The sequence below is a fragment of the Mytilus trossulus genome, chromosome 2 (genome assembly GCF_036588685.1).
Source record: "Mytilus trossulus isolate FHL-02 chromosome 2, PNRI_Mtr1.1.1.hap1, whole genome shotgun sequence".
Taxonomy (NCBI): Eukaryota; Metazoa; Mollusca; class Bivalvia; order Mytilida; family Mytilidae; genus Mytilus; species Mytilus trossulus.
The window spans coordinates 54,231,508-54,251,455 of record NC_086374.1 but is presented as its reverse complement, the minus strand read 5'-3'; the positions used below and the strand labels follow the sequence as shown (position 1 = coordinate 54,251,455).

General features: G+C 28.6%; 1 protein-coding gene across 5 annotated transcripts in view; it reads right to left on the bottom strand.

Moving 5' to 3' along the window:
- Nucleotides 1-646: 646 nt before the first annotated feature.
- LOC134707577 (formin-binding protein 1-like) overlaps nt 647-19,948 on the bottom strand; it is a 44,168-nt gene continuing 24,866 nt past the window's right edge. Inside the window, exons 9-17 of one of the 5 annotated variants that reach the window (XM_063567475.1) lie at nt 19,112-19,336; nt 16,301-16,315; nt 14,182-14,294; nt 12,714-12,846; nt 12,119-12,276; nt 11,350-11,397; nt 8,260-8,292; nt 6,678-6,790; nt 647-5,862 (exon numbers count right to left, since the gene is read on the bottom strand). In XM_063567475.1, coding sequence (XP_063423545.1) covers nt 5,699-5,862; nt 6,678-6,790; nt 8,260-8,292; nt 11,350-11,397; nt 12,119-12,276; nt 12,714-12,846; nt 14,182-14,294; nt 16,301-16,315; nt 19,112-19,336 — 1,002 coding nt within the window. In that variant the 3' untranslated portion in view covers nt 647-5,698. The remainder of the gene's footprint in view (nt 5,863-6,677; nt 6,791-8,259; nt 8,293-11,349; nt 11,398-12,118; nt 12,277-12,713; nt 12,847-14,181; nt 14,295-16,300; nt 16,316-19,111; nt 19,337-19,948) is intronic. The other 4 variants (XM_063567477.1, XM_063567478.1, XM_063567476.1 and 1 more) reach the window with 4 other exon arrangements.

Here is a 19,948-nt window from a genome sequence, read left to right as displayed (position 1 = left end):
TGTCATGGCTCAAAGGCCTATAAAAATTGCAGAAATAAGTAGAAAAGAACTTTCCATATAAAAATTCCAGAACACTGCATGGTATGCAATGAAAAATTCATATATAGTCACACATTATGAGCCAATTCCTAATGAATTATGAGATAATTGCTACTAATATCAAGGTCATGGCTACAAAAATAGACTGAAAATTAATTCAGACTAATCAAATTTGGTTCCATTTACAATCTCTCAATCAGGAACCTTAGTCAGTAGATAAAGGCTCCTTGGAGCTTCTAGTAAATCTTTTGAAAACATTAGTAGCAAACTGTCATACATTCGGTTTACGACACATTCCTGCCAATTTTGGTCTCATTTGTTTAATAGTGGTCATCCAAGGAAGAAATTTTTAGTGTTTACAATGGATGAGATGCTAAAACAGGATCAAGTTGTCTGATGATCTGGTAGACCAGGAGTACAAATGTTCATAATTAATCTTAAATAAGACAAAGCTGTTGTTTATGTGATGTTTGCTAGTCAAGTTTTTGTGAATTATAAGTACTGGGTTTCAATTCACAAACATTGAAACATTTACAAATTGGTAAAAAGATAAAAGCAGACAGCTGGATTGAATGGCAAACCAACAACAAAAATAATTAAAAACAAATCAACTTTTCATTCAGATTTATTTTTGAGTTTTGAATTGCATTATCATTGTATAAACAAAACTGTTAAGTATATATATATAATAGAATAATAAAAATTTGGCACTACCCTTAGGGAGTCAATATGACAGCAGTCTAAGGATGTCCACATAAAATGCAGATTATATTTTTTATGTACAAATACAAACAATTAGAGAGAGCCATTGAAGATTATCATTGATTTGCCCCTTAAATATGTGGAGCTTTAAAGATAAGGGAGCAACCATTTCTATTTGGGGCACACAAAAAGGCTTGTGATCTCCGATTATTTTAACCAAAACTTTTTTGCACAAATTTATTTTGTACTTCCTTTATTTTGTTTGTCTTTGATATTTATTTTTTTCTATGTAACTTTAATTCTTTTGGAATATTTTTTCAGAATTATGAACTGATTTCATTTCCTTATCTTTTCAATAAATATCAAATGATTGCTCCCATCTAACTAAACTCAACAAGATTAAACTTTTACAAGATTTCACTGGAATATAAAACATACAAAAATTCAATTATAACCATTCTAATGATTATTTATGTGAAACTTTTATTCATTCAGACCAAGAGATAACATCTTGAATGGCTGGAAGACATTTTTTCAGATCTTCATCGTTTTTATAAAATGTTTAACTTCCCAGATACACTTTAATTTCTATTTTATAGTTGCCTCAGGATTAATAAAATATGCAATAAGTTACTTTAGCACTAGTATCAATCATTTTTTCATCCCATTCTATAAATTAAACAAATTAAAAGTATACCAATCAATACAATAAAGTATGAAAAGTGTTGCGAAAAAAGATATCCTACTTTATTGTCTTCAGGAGTAATTTAATATAATGATTTACAATACATGAATTAACTACATACTTTAACCAGAAACACATCGTGGAACTTAAAAGTAATCTTTTCTAAGTAAAACCTTTAAAAAATGCTTTCAGTTAGGGAACCAAAAAATGATAATCTTCAATGGGAACTGAAATTGTCTCAATTCTTGTGACTGATTTCAGGAAAAAGCAGACTTTGGTTCGATGCCAATTATTTTTATGCATTTGAAGTTCATGGTTACTTAAATTAAGAGGCCTGGAAAAATGAAGGTCTTAATTAAATATATAACTAGGAACTAAATGTTCCACCAAAAATCAGCCACAAGAAAATAAGTTCTCCAAAGCTATTAATTGTTCACAGACAAATCGACAGACGTCGCAAGACATGGTTTAGGAGACTAAATATCATTATGTAATTCAGAGACAGAAAATGATTGTTTAAGTTTTAAGGGAAATAAAGATAATAAACTTTAAAATACAATAATGACTTCTATAAGAAGTATTTTCACCAAAAATGAATTCAGAAGTTGCCATTTAAAAGGATACAATTGCAGTAAAATATCTGCACTTGCATGATTCTCAATCAAGATTTGTGAATTGAACTGTTACTGTAAATTAAAAACAACTATAAAAATTGCATAAAATAACTCTATTATATTCTTATGTCCGATTTATGTATTGAGCACATAATTTTGAGCTACTGAAACAAATTCTTCTAGTTGTACATAAAATGAAATAGCTTTTGAAATCATGTATCTATCGATTAATTGTGAAATCATTTACACAATAATAATGTCTTGCAATATTAACTTATATAAAAAAATTAACACTACAAAATGGTAGAAAGTCTGAAATCAGTATAAACACTTCTCAGAATACGTAAATATAATTTCCGTATTTTATGTGGTTTGAATCATGATATGAATGATATAAGAATGACTTCATGAATCAAATGTATAGATCTCTGAATAGGGAAAAAAGGGGGAGGGGAATTACAAAACTCAACAGATCCAGCTCTGAGTATCCAACAAAGCAAAATAAATCACATCACAGAAGATAGCTCTAGTTAACAGATAAACAAAGATAAGCAAATACACTTATATATCACTCAAGCTGAATATAGCACAACTCCACATGGCATACCACACACATCCAAAATAACAGATAGCACATACTATATCATACAGCACACTACAAGTCTCTCATTAGCATACTTTATATATCTTATAGAGTTACAGTACATAATTTATATCTACAGAATAAGATCTATGAAGACTTGAATATTTTTTAATATCCCTATGTCTATGATTCATTGATCAGTTTTAGTGAAGAAATAAATTAAGGGTAATGAACAGTGGTAAAAATAAACACCAGCATTACGTGGCCATGCCCTACCATAACAGCAAACTCCAAAATCAGACTTAAGAAATAAGTGTATTGGTTAATATCTTCTATTGAATAAGATAATTTCTCAAAGGACAGCCACTGAGACAATCAATAATTGTATGGAGCAGATATGGATATTAAAGAAGATTTGTAATTTCCAATATTTTTTTTTTATAAAAATCAGGCAAATTCAAAGTTTGGTGCTTTTTCTTGTATCTTGGACAACATTTGTATTGCTAGTATATTGTGCTGGACATTTAATTTCATCAGATACTAAGACCAGACAATTAACAACAGCTCCATGCCATATTAAGGTATTGTTTTTGGTTTACCTTTCACAAATGAAGTTTAAAATAAAAAAAAACATTTCTTTCGTTTAGGTTTTTAGAAATATTAAATTAATGAGCTTTCAAAAATTAACATGGTGAATGTTGTCAGAAAAATAGTATTATAATAATCCATTTCAATTATGGAACATTAAAAAAAAAGGTTCCGACAACTAAAATTTCGATCTTTTTATCAGATATATATCAAATATAGGTACCATGTTTAGATACTGAATTTCAATGTCTGGTATACATTACAACATAGATTCTAAAGAATTTGCTCGTGAAAGTTATGGAACTTTATTTATCTTAGGAACAAAAGTGTAAAAGCACCAAATACCATAAAAGAAACTTGCATATAAAAAGGTTTTATAATATTTAATTATTTACGTTTATCTAATAAAAAATTACACATAAAAACAGGGGGCAAACCATACATACAAAAAATGCTTCAGAACACATCAAAATACAGTTAATTTATATGTATATGTTGTATATACATTGATAAAAAGTACACAAAATCTACACATGTATTATGGAGATAGAAATGGTTTGATTCAACATATTACATTAATGAGTTAGATATGAAATAAATTAAAATACTTAGTACAGAGTACATGTTACAATTCAAATAAAATAATCTGATGAATGAAAAGATTACTATCTTAAGTTATCCCTAGAATGTCATGTTTTAAACATTTCTTTTTTGATAAAAATTATGGGGGACAAATAGAGTATTCTATGCAAAATTCTCTTCTGAAGTAACTGCATAAGTTGGCAGTTAGTGATATTCAGGTGTTTTTTTTATTATTAAACAATAGAACTACCTCACTTGAAAAAAATGTTTAATCTTTATTCAAACTATGTTTCAAATATTCTTCTGTTTGTACCTTTGTTTTTCTCAAAATTTGCAATAAAAATAAATCCTAAACAAAAATTCATTATGTATTTATTCAATTCAGATTTCTATCTTGAAAATACTATAAAAAGTATTGTTTTCAAACATCTAAAGATTTTTCAAATTGACAATTTCTCGAAATAATGCTGTAATACTGATTGCAAACACATAGCTTGTTAAGCAGAAGCATGTACAATCACATTGGGAACATCTTTGATATATTTCAATACTGTAACACAGTTGACAAACTCCATTTCAATGATTGTAAATTTTTTGTATGTGAAATTTCTTAAAGCCATTAAATATCAGCAGGTACAATTATGTCAATCTTTTATTTGACTTCAGTCGGATTATCATTGATTAAATCTATCTGGGTTTTGAATTAGATTAAAAAATGAAGAAAACATTTCATAATAAAATATGGTTCTCTCATTTTTTTTCTATGCATGAAAATTTTATGAACAATTTTTGTAAAAGTTATCTATTAAGTATAAAATGATATAAACATTTTGTTCAACATTCCAAAAATAACTTTTCAATCAGTTACAATGTGTTCTCTCTAAGTACATAGAGAGTTGATTGTCTTTATTTATTTTTCTAAGAAATGATTTAATAAGGTGTGATTCATTTTTTCTTGAATAAAGTAAGAAAATAGTAGGATTTGGGGATATTTATAAATGTGATTGCATATTCATAACTTTAATTAACAAAAAAGTTTACAGAGTTGGAGAGAAGTAAAAAAAGAAATCTTGTATCTAGATAAAATATGGAGATTGACATTAAAATATGCATATCGCTACACTGATACCACAATTCTAATTATTACAATTACATAAAAACTTTACAGCACAGAGACCATAACTTAAGTTATCTCTCCTTTTTGAACAAGAGAACTATAACCCAAACATGGTATGTATGCAAGCTAACAATTACGGTTGATCTATAGACACTGAGAATTAAAAATAAAATATTTACAAAATTGCACTGTTCGCCATGTACAATCATGACAATATTTATCATTGAGATTGATACTAAAGGCAATAATGGTCATACTTAGGGTAATATCACTTATATTGACTGGTCACATGATCATAAATTAGCAAGTAGGATGGCATCACTTCTTACTTGATAATGCTAAGAAACATTGGAAGTTAAATATGTCATTTGTTAGTTGGTTAAAGACGACAAATGCTAGTAAAAATTAAAGTAATTAAAAAAACACTGAGTGATAATAAGAAATCTTTTATCTTATTCTTGTTTCATTACTTCATTTTTTTAAATGAACTAATACATAAAAATCTTAAACATAAAAGATAAAAATCCAAATCTAGCATTTGATGCAAACAATAATTAAAAAGTAGAATTATCTTATTAAAAAAGTTGACAGATTTATCTCTCAACACTTGTATATTTACATCTCAATACTTCCCATAAAATATAATTTCAATACATTATAGTCAGTAGTATGATATCATGATCTATTTATAGTCTATTTCATATATAGTTTTTGAACATTTTGAGACTTTTCTCTCAAGTTAAATGATTATCTCCCCTTTGCATTAGCATTCTATGTCATGAAAGTGTTCAAACTTCATCTTGATCAAAGAAATGTATTTGTATGTATGATGTAGGGACAAATCCTTCTCCTTCATCTTTTTTCCTTACTCTTGTCCATCCATCCCCTTGATCCTGTTCTAACACACTCATTTCTTCATTCTCTTCCATTGTAACAGATCCTTCATTTTCAGCTACAAAAACACAAATGTGAAATTAGTATATAAAATATATATATATGTGTTTTTTGTTATTTTATTCTGGGCAGATGTTGTATTTTAAAATCATTATCAAACCATCGAATTTGACACATGCATGACATGTTGGCCAAACTACTGAAACCTGTTTTCCAGCTAACATTTTATATTAAATTTATGTATAACTCAAAATTTCATTAAATGCATATTTTTCTTTGTGTTTATGTTTGAGTAACAGTTTTCTAACATATGCTTAAAAACATTCATATAGTTCTTCTGATTTATTGATCTATAATTACTTTCAAAAACATGTCTTTTTAAAACATACAAACCTTAGGAACAAAAATAAGTCAAATGTGAACATGTGGATATTAACCTTTTAATAACATTCCTGATATAGTTCTCTCCCTTTTTCTTCCTCCAAATGTTTGATCTCATACAAATCTGCTGCATGATATTCTTTTTTAGTTGTGTTTGGCTTTGAACTAGCTGTCAGTTACTGAGAGTACTCTCAGATTGGTACTTTTAGCTGACTATGTGGTATGGGCTATGCTCATTGTTTAAGGCTGTACAGAAACCTACAGTTGGTATTTTCTGCGTCATTAGAAGTTGTCTCATTGGCAATCATATCAAATCCTCTTATTCATTTAATTTATACCAATTTTTGTTTTCATTCAAAATACAAAAGTTTGCTTTCAAATTTCCTAATCATTTAAAGCTTTACACTCAAGGCTTGTGACTTATCTTTATGAACAGATTTTCTTTAATCTTAGAAACAAAGCTTCTTTCAAAGGAATCATAATTGAACTTACCAGTAAATGAATAAAGAGCTCTACATGTGCCTATTACAGGATACTGTTCTAGAACTTCTTCTGGGTCTTCAAATTCATCAGGACTGTGAAGTTCATCATCATCTGGTATTGAACTGGAAAACAAATGTTCAGTGTTAATACAACTTTAATGTATCATGACTTGTTATCTGATGTTTTGTTCAGAAATGTCAGTTGATATACTGTAAAATGGCTATTTTCATTGACTTTTTAGAACCATATCTATTTCCAGGATTTTGTGTTCATGTATTTCTTGTGTCTGATTCTCACACAATTGTATCTTAATCAGGATTTTAGTTAAAATAAACTACTCACAAGAATTTCCTCTCAATATTTTACATCGTAAATTTCCTCTTAATATTTTACATCAGAAAATGATAAGTTACCATTAATTTACTACAGTCAACAAATAGACAACCTTCATGTCTTAAGAATGACAGAGTTAGTATCTTCATAAAAAAAAGGAAAGGAATCAAAACTTATATTCTATAAACATACAACCTTATCATTATAGAGCTGTCATTGGTCAGTTAAGCCTTGCTTATGCCATAGAAGACATTTCACATGAAATAGTGAAGACAAAATAATTCAAGAAAGTCAGGATATCTAATCAAGATTAATCATTTTTAGAAGATGGAATTTTCATAGGAATAAAAAGTTCAACTAGCTTTTCTTTCATTCTGAGGACGCAAAAATAGGCAAAAAAAATCTAAGCATCTTTTTGTCAACTTAAGCAAATGATGTGAGAAATTATGATAGAAAGTTAAGCAACTTTGCATCAAGTTTTTGAGTGAAAATTTCTGAAAATAAGAAGTTTTAAACTTCTCAAAAAATATAATGACATTAAAACATGCACATCCTTGTACCCATTGGTTTTTATTTTAATTAGTATGGGTGTATATATATCTAATCTGTCTCTCACACAGTTGAATTTGGGTAATCCCAAATATTTGACTTCTGATACTTTTATATTTTAAAGGACTTAATGAACGTTTTTCCGGGATCATGTATTTTCTCAGCTTTTTGTGATGTTGAATTGCAGTTTGATTGATTGATTGTCTCTTTTCTTTCAAATTTTAAAATAAGATACCAAAAATTACATCACTAAATTTACAATCAAAATGGAATAATGCTCAAAAGTGCCAATCTGGTACATTTTATCCTGTTGCTAGTGCCTCTATAATAGCATAATAATTTACATAGAAACATTTCGTTTGTTAATTTACAATATATATAAATAAAAAAATGTTTATATGAAAATACAACTCTCAAAGAAAAAGCTCACTTTAGTCAGTGTTAGCTAGTCGGGTTAGGAACTCACCTGTTATAAAACCACAATATTTCATACAAACATGTGATAAATAAAATAGCAAAAATCAAGTCAGAGCCGTTTTTCCAACAGCTATCATTTGCAATATTGGACAATCTGGTGATTATATTTTTGTATTAGTATAAGCATTAGATATAGCTATAGATAACATAATCTCAAATAAAAGCCTTTTAGTGATTATTATTATCTACATGCAAGACCCTTATAAGGAATTTATAGACAATAATGGCCTACCTTTTTTTCTTAGGACTGTTAGGGATGTCAGGGCTGTTGTAAAATGATTTTTCGTCAGTTAAATTATTCAAATGAAATATTTACTATCAAATAAATGTTTATGATATACCCATTAAGAATTTTGCAAATCATGACTTTCATTCATTCCCTGGATGAGTTGTATATTTCTGTGTTCATTTGCTCGTTCTTTTCAGAACTGATTTACCTTCAACTTGGGTGATCTGTGTTAGCATTATTTTTATCTTGAATTTCTCAGAATGAAATAATGTTTTGAAATGAAGGAAACCTTTTAAATTTAAGGAGACATAAGGAAAGTAAATAAATTGATGACTCTTAAATCTTTCATTTCAGTAATTAATTATCAAGCCACAATAAAAGTCGCTAAGAATATTGCACCGCCACAGGAACACAGAGGGTGCTACAAACATTGCAAATAAATGAGACAACTTATTAAATCAATGAACTACAATCTTTTTCAGGTGAACCAAATAAATGAACCGATATTGAAATTAGCCAGTTTTAACTAATATCTGACAACTTTGATAGTGAAGTACATGTAATTTGTCCTAGTAAACAGAATCATTAAGACATAGCTTCTATTTACAAATTCTAATTCCTTTTCTTAGAAGTGATTAGTTTTAGTATTATAGAAATATACCTAAATATGTGGCAAATTTTTCTTTGTCTGTAATTTACAACTACATGTGTTTCTATTATTATTAGCTTAAATCATTAATGAACATCATTCTTCCCTTTAAACCATTAACTCTAATAGTCAACCACTCTCAACAGTTAAAATGAGTTTAGTGGTATTACCAATAAATGACTTCTGCTGATTTTGACCTAGAACAAGAAATAAAGGTCATTTCCATTTGATGCAATAATACCCTTAAATTTGTATTCAAACCCTGTAAAAAAGAAACGGCTAGTTATATACTTATAATTTCTACATTTTTCAGTTTTAAAATGTTCAACAAGTCTTGGATTTTGAAAACTTTGCTTTCTTGAGTATATACATATGCTAGACTTAAAAGTCTGTATGCAGAAAATTTGAAAATGGATTTGTGATAATGTTATGAGTGCAATTGTGTAAAGCACTTGTGTTTCTGTTTGCAAGCACATGGAAACAAGATGTGATGGACAAATGGACAGATATCCTTTCATCTATTATATGTTCTAGCAAACTTCACTTCAACATTGGATTGGTCAATTTCTAGCAATGAAACAGAGCTGAAAGTTGTGAAAGACACAGAAATGGGTTAGGTGGTATTACCAATAAATTACTTCATCTGATCTCGTCCTAGAACAAGAAATAATAATGACAAAAATTTAGTTACCTTTGTGTAATAAAATCCCCTTACTTTGTTTTAGAAAAGACATTTTATTTTTTAGTTATAACTTATACTGATATTAAATTACTAATTTATATAAATGTTGTGCTGCAATATTAAAGCTGTCAGTTGCCTTCAGAAAAGTTTTAACATTCAAAAAATAATCTATTTTGATCAGATCAATTTGGGAACTAATCTAATCTACTTCTAAGATTATACAACAAAATAGCATATAAACCTTTCCATGGTGTGACCAAAAATCCTTTATAAAAGGTAATTTTAGGGCCCTTTATATATATAGCTTGTTGTTCGGTGTGAGCCAAGGCTCTGTGTTGAAGGCCGTACATTGACCTATCATGCTTTACTTTTATAAATTGTTATTTGGATGGAGAGTTGTCTCATTGGCACTCATACCACATCTTCCTATATCTAAAACATAATCATGAAATTAATATTGTACAATTTCATATCTATTTGGTAACTTTTCCTTATCTTTACTTTAATTTTGTTTAAATAATCACTATTTTAACCTTTAAATGGTTTATTCCACTGTCCAAATCAAACTTGGCCTTTACAATTCAATGTCTGAGACAGTGTGTGTTTAAATTCCAAAAGTTTTCAGAGATAATTATTTACTATCATCAAGAATTTCTAAAAAAAATACAAATTTGGTCAAGCTTTAATTCATTAATAAACTCGAAACCTTAAGTTTGACAGATAAACGGACATTGTTCTAAGCATTTTTATATTGGAACAAATAAAGGTATTTTGTTGTACAACAATGCCCCATAACCTTTTTAAACATAGAATAACAAAACATACACACATAAAATACATATACATTACATATACATCAATAGTGAATATTCTCCATTACTGCTTTGTAATATTATAATTGAACATTTTAAATTCTTTCTATTGCAGTATTATTATTATTAAATGTCAGAGTCCAAGGGGTCAATTTTATCTTTTGATTTTCTTTTGATTGAATGGTTTCTGCAATCTACCTGTAACCCTATCATATATCAGTTTTTTACTACCCGGCTAGGTTTCACTCTTTGCATAACAAAATTATTAGACATATAATCATTTATATCTAAATTCAAATGGTTTGGGTTTTTTTTAGTACGTGATTTAATAATTTGCTCATGTTTTGAGTCCACTCACATATATAAGCATGTAAAATCTATAATTGCGAATCTGTATGTTTTGCATTTTAATATTTTGTGCAGGAAACAGAGACAAAGAAACATTGTGAGTTTGGATTACATTAAACTTTTTATAAGTACACAAAGCCACACAATAATAAGACATGGTAAGGAAAACCCAGCAATTTATGTCTCCTTAGACGAAATAAATAAATAATAAAAGTATTAAAACAAAAAGGTATACAGTATAAAAGAGAATGAAAAACCCTACATAGTTATTTTTTAAAGATTAGTCTGAAAAGCTAATATTTTTTAAAAAGCGTAAAAAAAAGAAGTAAATATTCTCTACATTAACAAATATTTGTCTTTCTTATTTCATTTTTTTTCCTTTCAATAACACATGTAAAAAAAACACCATTTTAATCATGCAATTTAATCTCCCACTTTCCGTTTTTATTCTTTGAACATAATTTACATGTTCTTATTCACAAAACTTTTTCTAAATGCCAAGTAATTAAAACGACTCATTGCTGAATTTTTAAAAACATATTTTTGATTCTACAAGATGCTACCGACAGAAAACTACACTTCTACTTTTACAAAGGTCAAACCTGCTATATGGTGGAGGCCAATGATTTGAACTGTTTGTACTATAACCCCTGAAATATTTCATTACAAAAAACACCAACTAAAACCCACAGCTAATAATGAACATAATAAGACGCACACAACATAAAATCAATGATTTGATGAAAGTGATAAAAGAAAAGTGATTAAACATAAAATGAAACAGCAAATAAAATAAGCTGAATTAAATTGAGAAACTGGGATTTCATTATTTTCTTTTTTTAAAGTCTTATCACTTTTGCATTTTTAATTCCAATGGAAAGCATCTTATTTTTGCATTTCTAATTCAGTTCGAAATCAAATACATTTGAATCTACATTTGAAAGTCATCAACCGTAACCCATTTCAATAAATTTATTACTACTTTTCATACAACAGTTGTATGAAAATTCTAACGATATATCTCAGTTTCCATAAAATACAATTATAATCCACAAAAAAAAGAAGACATGATTTGATGAATTGACATGATTTCTACATCACATTAAATATCTATTCTTAGTAACAATAAATATCTATTCTTAGTAACAATAAATATCTATTCTTAGTAACTAACCATGCTCATGCATCATGTACCAAGTTTGTTGGAAATATTTCTGAAATGTTGCTAAAATTATTTCAACATTTAATAATAATTGGGGCACACAATGGCTAGTACTTTTCATAAAAAATCGCAAGCATATGAGAAATTAATATTCAGTAGAAAAATACATAGTTTTCATATAAACAATATATTTTGTGATAGATACATACGTATAAACATCATTATTAGGCTGTTGTATACTAGGAGGTGGAGGAATTATGTTAGGATCTCGATTCACGCTACCATCAGATGTGCTTCGGGACAGAGAATCATCTGACACCGCTAAACTTGTTGTACTCTTCTTCCCTTCAGCATCATCTAAATAATTCTGCAATAAATACATAGGCAAAATTATTTTGGACATCAAGATCAGGCTTTTATGCATTTATCAAAATAATATGTCTTTCTAAAACTGTTTCTAGTTACATTTTATTTATAACCAAACTCATAGGAAATTTCAATGAATGGAAATCTTGATACAAATTTGAAGCAGATCTGTTAAAAATATAAGGCTCTTTTTTTCAACATTAAAATCTTAATCAATATTTTTAAGTCAACACTTCAAAAAAAAATCCCCAATTTTGAAACACATCTGTGAAACCTTCATTCAAATTTAATAAGGATCCCAAAAATATAAAGGTGCTAGCATAGAGGCAACAAAATTATTAAAGAATGGAACAAACACAGTATACTGTTTAAGACTTCATTGCATGGGGTGTAAAGCTAAAACTGCAGGGAAATTTTCTATCATATTGTTATTCATACCACAAATTTCGATAATTCTTTTCGACAACTATCTAATTTTTCACCATTTTCCTCTATTTTTTTATCTAAACTATTTGGATCTCCTAATGCTGGATTCTGTACATAAACATCTTTCATCTTTAACATGCCTTCCCTGAAAGTTTAAAAAGTATATATATTCAACTGAAATATTCATTAACTTGTGTTGCTATTAAAATAGTTCTTCAATATGATTTCAATAACACAGCTAAATAAGAAAATATATCGCCTAAAGTCAACTCACTCAATCATCATTTTTACTTGGGTTCTTCATTTTTTTTTTAAATAGGCACTTTTTTTAATTTTCAATGAAGCTCCTTGGTTCTCTTTACAAAAGTGATTGCTTTCACCACCAATTACTGCCTATGTGCTTAAGTTTAGACACCAATAATCAATTTATTACTTAAAACAAGAATGTGTTCATAGTACACAGATGCCCCACTAGCACTGTAATTTTCCATGTTCAGTGGACCGTGAAATTGGGAAAAACTTTAATTTGGAATTAAGATTAGAAAGATCATATCATAGGGACAATGTGTACTAAGTTTCAAGTTGATGACACTTTAACTTTATCAAAAAATACCTTGACCAAAAACTTTAACCTGAACTTCACACTATCATTTTCTATGTTCAGTGGACCATTAAATTAGGGTCCAAACTATAATTTGGCATTAAAATTAGAAAGATCATATCATGGGGAACATGTGTACTAAGTTTCTAGTTGATTAGACTTCAAATTCATCAAAAACTACCTTGACCAAAAACTTTAACCTGAAGCGGGACGAACAGACAAACGGACGGACGAACGGAGGCACAGACCAGAAAACATAATGCCCCTCTACTATCGTAGGTGGGGCATAAAAATAGGTGCATACAATGACTAACAGTAATGTTTTAACATTTAAAATCTTGTGAAACTCATAAATATTTCTTTAGTTTAAGCGTTTTCCATTCATTATGTGGAAATATGAAGCAGTTCTCAAGGAACTTAATAACTTTATTTCTGTTTTTTTTTATTGTTCTCTCACTGACATATACCTTCAGTAGTCTTTCCTTCAATCATATACCTTACTCTTTCCTTCAGTCATATACATGGTAAGAAAAAAAAACCTTGTTATGTTGCTGTGTTACATATTTGTTTTTTCTTCATCATTTTGTACATAAATTAGGTCATTAGTTTACTCGTTTGAATTGTTTTACATCTGTCATTTCAGGGCCTTTTAAAGCTGACTATGCGATATGAGCTTTGCTCATTGTTGAAGGCTGTATGGTGACCTATAGTTGTTAATTTCTGTGTCATTCGGTCCCAGTCATGTGGAGAGTGGTCTTATTGGTATTCATATCACATGTACTTTTTATATGCACTTTTTTTTAAATATTTCAGCACTTGGAAAATCCAGCACATCATATACTGCAGATATATACTGTTTAATAGAATTTACTGTTATACCTCTCTGCTGTTTCCCTAGTAATTTCTTTTTTTATTGAATCTATCTTTTTCAGTAACTGTTTCTTCCTCTGACTGGGAGGTAAATCACTAAAATCTTCTTTAGGATCATCACTCTGTCAAAAGAGAAAACAACACACATAACAATGGACCTTCTCATTCTTATATTGTTTGGATAGGTATTATGTTACTCCCTCCTCTGTAAAAGGCTGTTACATGAAAACAAACTTTGAAAATGAGGTTACCTATTACAGAAGCAATTTTGCAATGTTGAAGTTCGTACCCTGGGTCCCATGCAAGTGTTCAGTCCCCAAGTTAAACAGATGAACAACCAAATGTGTACAAGAATGTTTTGCAAAGAGTTTATTTTCAAATTTGGTAAGGTTTGATGTTGTCAAAAGAAAAGGAACTACATTTTCACTTCAAAATGAAGTGAATTACAAATTTATGTAAAAAGATACATCAAATGAATATTACCTTTTCAAAAAAACACATCAGTTTTTTAATGTCGGGGAAACTACATTTTTGATAAAAACAATAACTGTTTTCCAACATTTGTATAAATTCACAACTAGGTACACATCAAGGTTAAAAGGTGTTTCCTCTTCTCTTCAAAATAATGACACGCTGCATTTGATGCAAATATAATATATGTCATGCAATGATATAGATATATAATAAACCTATCTCTACAAACATTACATACATATATGCAAAACATGCAAGTATACCGGTGTTATTTAAATCAATTCACCTTATTTTTTTCTCTTTTACTAACACTGTTAGACATTTATTTTTTCTTTTAATAACACTGCAATACACTTATTTGTTTTCTTTGAGAAGGACTCAAAGACACAATAAAGCGAGGTCCTATAAGCAGGGATTGAGTAAAAAAGCCAAACCTTGGAGGCAAACTTAATACAAATTGGATTGAGAAAATAGAAACCATATTGATGAATGCCTTTTTAGGGTAAAAGCAATACCTGTTTTGGTGGTTTAAAATATCATGAATGAAAAACTTAAAAAAGGGATAAATGTACAACATAAATCAAGTGCCATAACTTGGACAGGGGAGATAATTCAGACCATGCTACAGGTCATGCCAATACATACCAGCAATCCAATAATCTGAGATATGCATGGAAACAAATCATCAGATAGCTTATATATACAGTTATACAATGATATGATAAAAGATGCTTCTAATGAAATGATGATTCAAGCTTTTTAGTGAAAAATATGAGAATGGAATTTAAATACTTTCAGATTAGAATAAATTGTTATTGAATTCTTTTAAGTAGAAGAAATCTAGTAAGATTGTTTGTTAAATTTTAAGGCATTTAACATCTCTATATCATACTTTAAAAGTAAGAAAACTATTAACAACAATGAGTCATTCAAAAAGAAAAACAGATATACAAGAAAATTACAAAAGAAATACATGTAATTCGAAATACCTAAACAAATAAAAATTCAAGACAGGTAGGATGTTTGCAAATAAAATATACAGAAAAGAAGAAAAAACATTCACATCCCACAATTCTAACACATTTTTATTTTTGATTCCCATTTTCTAAGTGTATCACAAACCATTACCAATCAAAATTGTGTTAACCGTCTACAAATATATACTACTCTAAGACTCTTAACCAAAACAAAATTTACAAATAAAAGTGTTCCAACATTTTGCTCTGACAGACAAAAGTACTATTTAGTACAAATGTTCTACATGTACTCATTTTTCAGAATTATAAATCATAAAATATTCTGCTAATTATTTTGCTTTGATTATTTGTGTCTTTTTGATGCTTACAAAATTTTCTGAACTTAAAATATATTCATGACCTTTTTCAAGCCACAAAACAACAAAGCAATTATTTCTTGACATAATTAGTACAGAATAGATAACAGCAAAACTTAACAAGCAAAAGTTATAATATCAATAATTCTTCTTATTCTATTATCAAAATTTCGAAAAGAAAAATGATGAAAGAAAAATTTCATCAAATTATTGCAGAGCAAAATGTTGTCTAGTGTTAAGAATGAAGCTTATGATAGTTAGTTTGACAATTAAGATGAAAGGGTACCAAGACATATACCCCACCATTGTAATATCACTTACTCGTGTTACATTCGTCTGAAATACACCAGAATACATAATGCTACTAATAAAGCAATTGATTAATATCTAAGTACCTGAAACCAAGGCATCAAAAAGGTCCTATAAATTAGTTTTAAGTTTTTAACTTAAGCTTAAGGGTCCAAAAAGTTTATAAAATGGTTATTTCTATTAAAACTTTTAGGAGATTTTATTGACCTTCATGGCAAGCAACTCTTAAAGAATTGTCTATTTTGATCAAGAGGGTCATTCAAATTACAACTGGCATAGCAAATTCTTTTGTGATGTCAAGCACAATTCCACATGTTTTTTTTTTTTTTTATATTAGCACAACGCTTTGCTTCCAAAGCGAAAGAAGAGAGTCACATTAGAATTGATATCAAAATGCGGCTGTCCAGTAGCAACAAAATACATGTATGTAGAAAAGTCAAGATCTTCTGTACAAGTACCATGCAAATGTTAAAGCTCATTAATGACCTAGTCAATTAATAACCTGATTTTTTTGGGGTGTTTTTAAAGCTTTTTAATAAGGTAATGTGACTTCAGATAAAAAATGAATAAAACTTAGACACAGAAGAGGGGTAAAATCAAGTGCTGAAAAAAAATTGAATAAAAATAGAATCATAGTGAGAACAAAACTCAGGGGGATGGGGCAATGGGAAGTGGAGCGAGAGAAATAATGATTTTTTTTGTTTTCATAGAGGAGCAATTTTTTTCTGTCAGCCTTGCTTATAGGTAAAGAGTCAGTAATCAGAGAACTATAATTTCTATGCTGAAGCTTATAATTCATTTGAAATTTTTTTTCGTTTTTAGTCTCTTTGTTGATTATTTTTTAGTAAGAAATACAACATCTTTGTTAATATTTTATTATCAAAAGGTTCCACTTATCTTATTTATTAGTATAATGTGTTAAATGTACAGCAAGAATAGCTGCATGTTTATCTTGTATAAATGATATACTAGACATAGTTTAATACTAAACCATTTTTTAAACCACAGATCTTCATTATTGATGCAATATATTGTCATACGAGATTAAATATCCTTTACCCTTATCATTAACATCTTAGTAAGTAATAATTTAAAGAAAATAACCTCTCTGTCAGTGTTAAGAGTCCTGTTCCCATAACAGATTTGAAAATTAATGTGCACCATTTGATTTTGAAATGTTATGGATAATTATTTTTTCAGTAGTACATTTGTAAGTACAAGTAAATTAAAATGATAAAAAAAGGTGTTTTTTTTAAAGTTAAATGTAAATGACATATATATGAGTTACCTGATATATTTTATATGATTTATGCTAAAATAAATGGTATATTTAAAAGTAAAGTATTATTAATTACAACCTGCTGACCAACAAAGTAAATTCTCAATGTAAAATCTGGATTAAATCCCTGACCCATGAGAAAACATGTAGCATAAATATTTTTAGAACAGACCAAAAATGCCCCAAAAAATATTAATCACAAAAAAATTCTTGGACTACTTTGGATTTAGGTTTAATGCATTATAGAGAGTACAGAATTTTGTTGTGTTAAATAGACATAGGCATTGTATTCAAATCATTAATTTTAAAATGATAAGTTAAAAATAAAAAATTTGCATACGCGCCATAGCAAAGCAAAGAGTTCAATGCAGGTTATATCCGATTTAGAATGAAGTTTAATTATAAGATATGTGCCTTAAAATGAACAGAAAGTAAAAGATGACATGATTCAATGGTAAACAGAAACATGATATAGAAGATATGATACCCTACAGGCTCAGCAAGAAATAACTTTCAAGTTCCAGCAAGCAATATACAAGTACATGACATACACAAAAGTGCAGTACAGATCTAATGGAATTTACACTTCCCCCAGGCACTAAATGATATTTTCATTACTGTTATATTCTAAATTATGATGACTGTTGTCATGCATCTTTAATCATTGATTATTGATCTTTGATTTTCAAATTAAGTTTCACTTTAAAGAATCTGCCAAACAATTAAACACACACACATCTAAATAATAATATTCATTTCAAAAGATTTTGAGAAATTATCTTTTTGAGATCAGACTTTTTTTTGGTGGGGGAGGGGTGTGATGAGTTATCCCTTTTAATCAAATCCTGAAAACAAATTGTTCTGGCTAGAAGATTAATGTGTAATATCCATATGACTTGCTTGCACTGTATATACACCAACAACTATAACATGGCAATTATGCAACATATATGGAACCCACAGATTATCAAACTTTAAATATTAAGTCAACAGGAAAAATCAACTATAAATCATTCTAATAACTTATCCAGTATAAAAAAAATCAAAATTTATCTAAGAAAGAGTACCTACAGCCAAATTGTTTGAGTGAGTATATCCGTCATATACTGGATTAGGTTGTCTATTTGTTAAGTGAACCCTTACTTCTTTAATACCACTGTTAAAAGTATTTGGTCACATTATTGATTAAATAGCGGTTATAGACATTTTTCGTTCCCACTTATTAACAAAAAGTAAAATAACAAAAATACCAAACTCATTCAAAACTTATTTAATTTCAATGTCAACTTAAAACACAGCAAACTATTTATTCTGGCCACACTCATGTAATTCAACAATAATAGAAATCTTGAATTCAGTATTTTGATCCAAGTTTGAATTATGTTTGCAAAAAATTGTAATTACATTGTTTATTAACCATACAATGTTAAGATGAAAGTGAGAGGAGATATTTCCCCAAGAAATTCTGATTTATAGCTAATTTGTCCCATAGTTATGAAAATGAAAAAAATCATTAAAAAAAATCATATAATTCTGAATCTCACCTTTGAAGAGCTAAATAATCCTAATATACCAGTTCTTTTCTTTGATTTTCCTCCACTTACAGTTTGGCGCACACTACCTTTTTCAAGATTTAAATTTTTCGGCGTTGTTGTTAATGTATTTCCATTACGTCCATCAGGAACTTGTGAATTACTTAAGTCATCAAACGCAATGTCAGAAGGAATTGGATAACCAGATTTATATTTATTAACAACAGATCTCGAATCCTAAAAACAATAAATCAATGTGAAATTTCAATGTGTGTGATATTTATACTAATGTGTCTTTAATCTAAATTAGTCATCATATAATATAAACTCTACAATACATCAGTGTTTATTTGAAGCAATATGTTACCATATATATATATGAAAAGCAAATTTAAGGTGTGGTATATTCTATGTAAATACAGGAAAGACAATGTATAACAAATGCTTTTTCCCCCATTATTTATTCCCCCTCCCGACATGGCATTTTCATTTGTTTTCAGCTTTTGAATTGGAATGCCACTTTGGTATCTTTCAGGTCCAGAAAACATGTTTTTTCACATAAATGATCAGATATTTTTTTTCCTGAAATATACCGTGATTCTTTTTTTTCTGCAAACATTTTAAAATAAATCCACCTTTTTATAGTGTGTCTGTAGATAGGGAAATATGATTTTTGTTTAATATGTGTATAATGGTGGTCATGAAATACACTCATTACATATTTTGTTGAGTATGTTTGTTCTTTTTTGGCATTTTAATAATATTTTGCATGGGAATTGTCCATCTATACCAACTAAATCCATGAAAGTTGGTATCCCACAAATGATGATGAATCCACATTAGAACAAA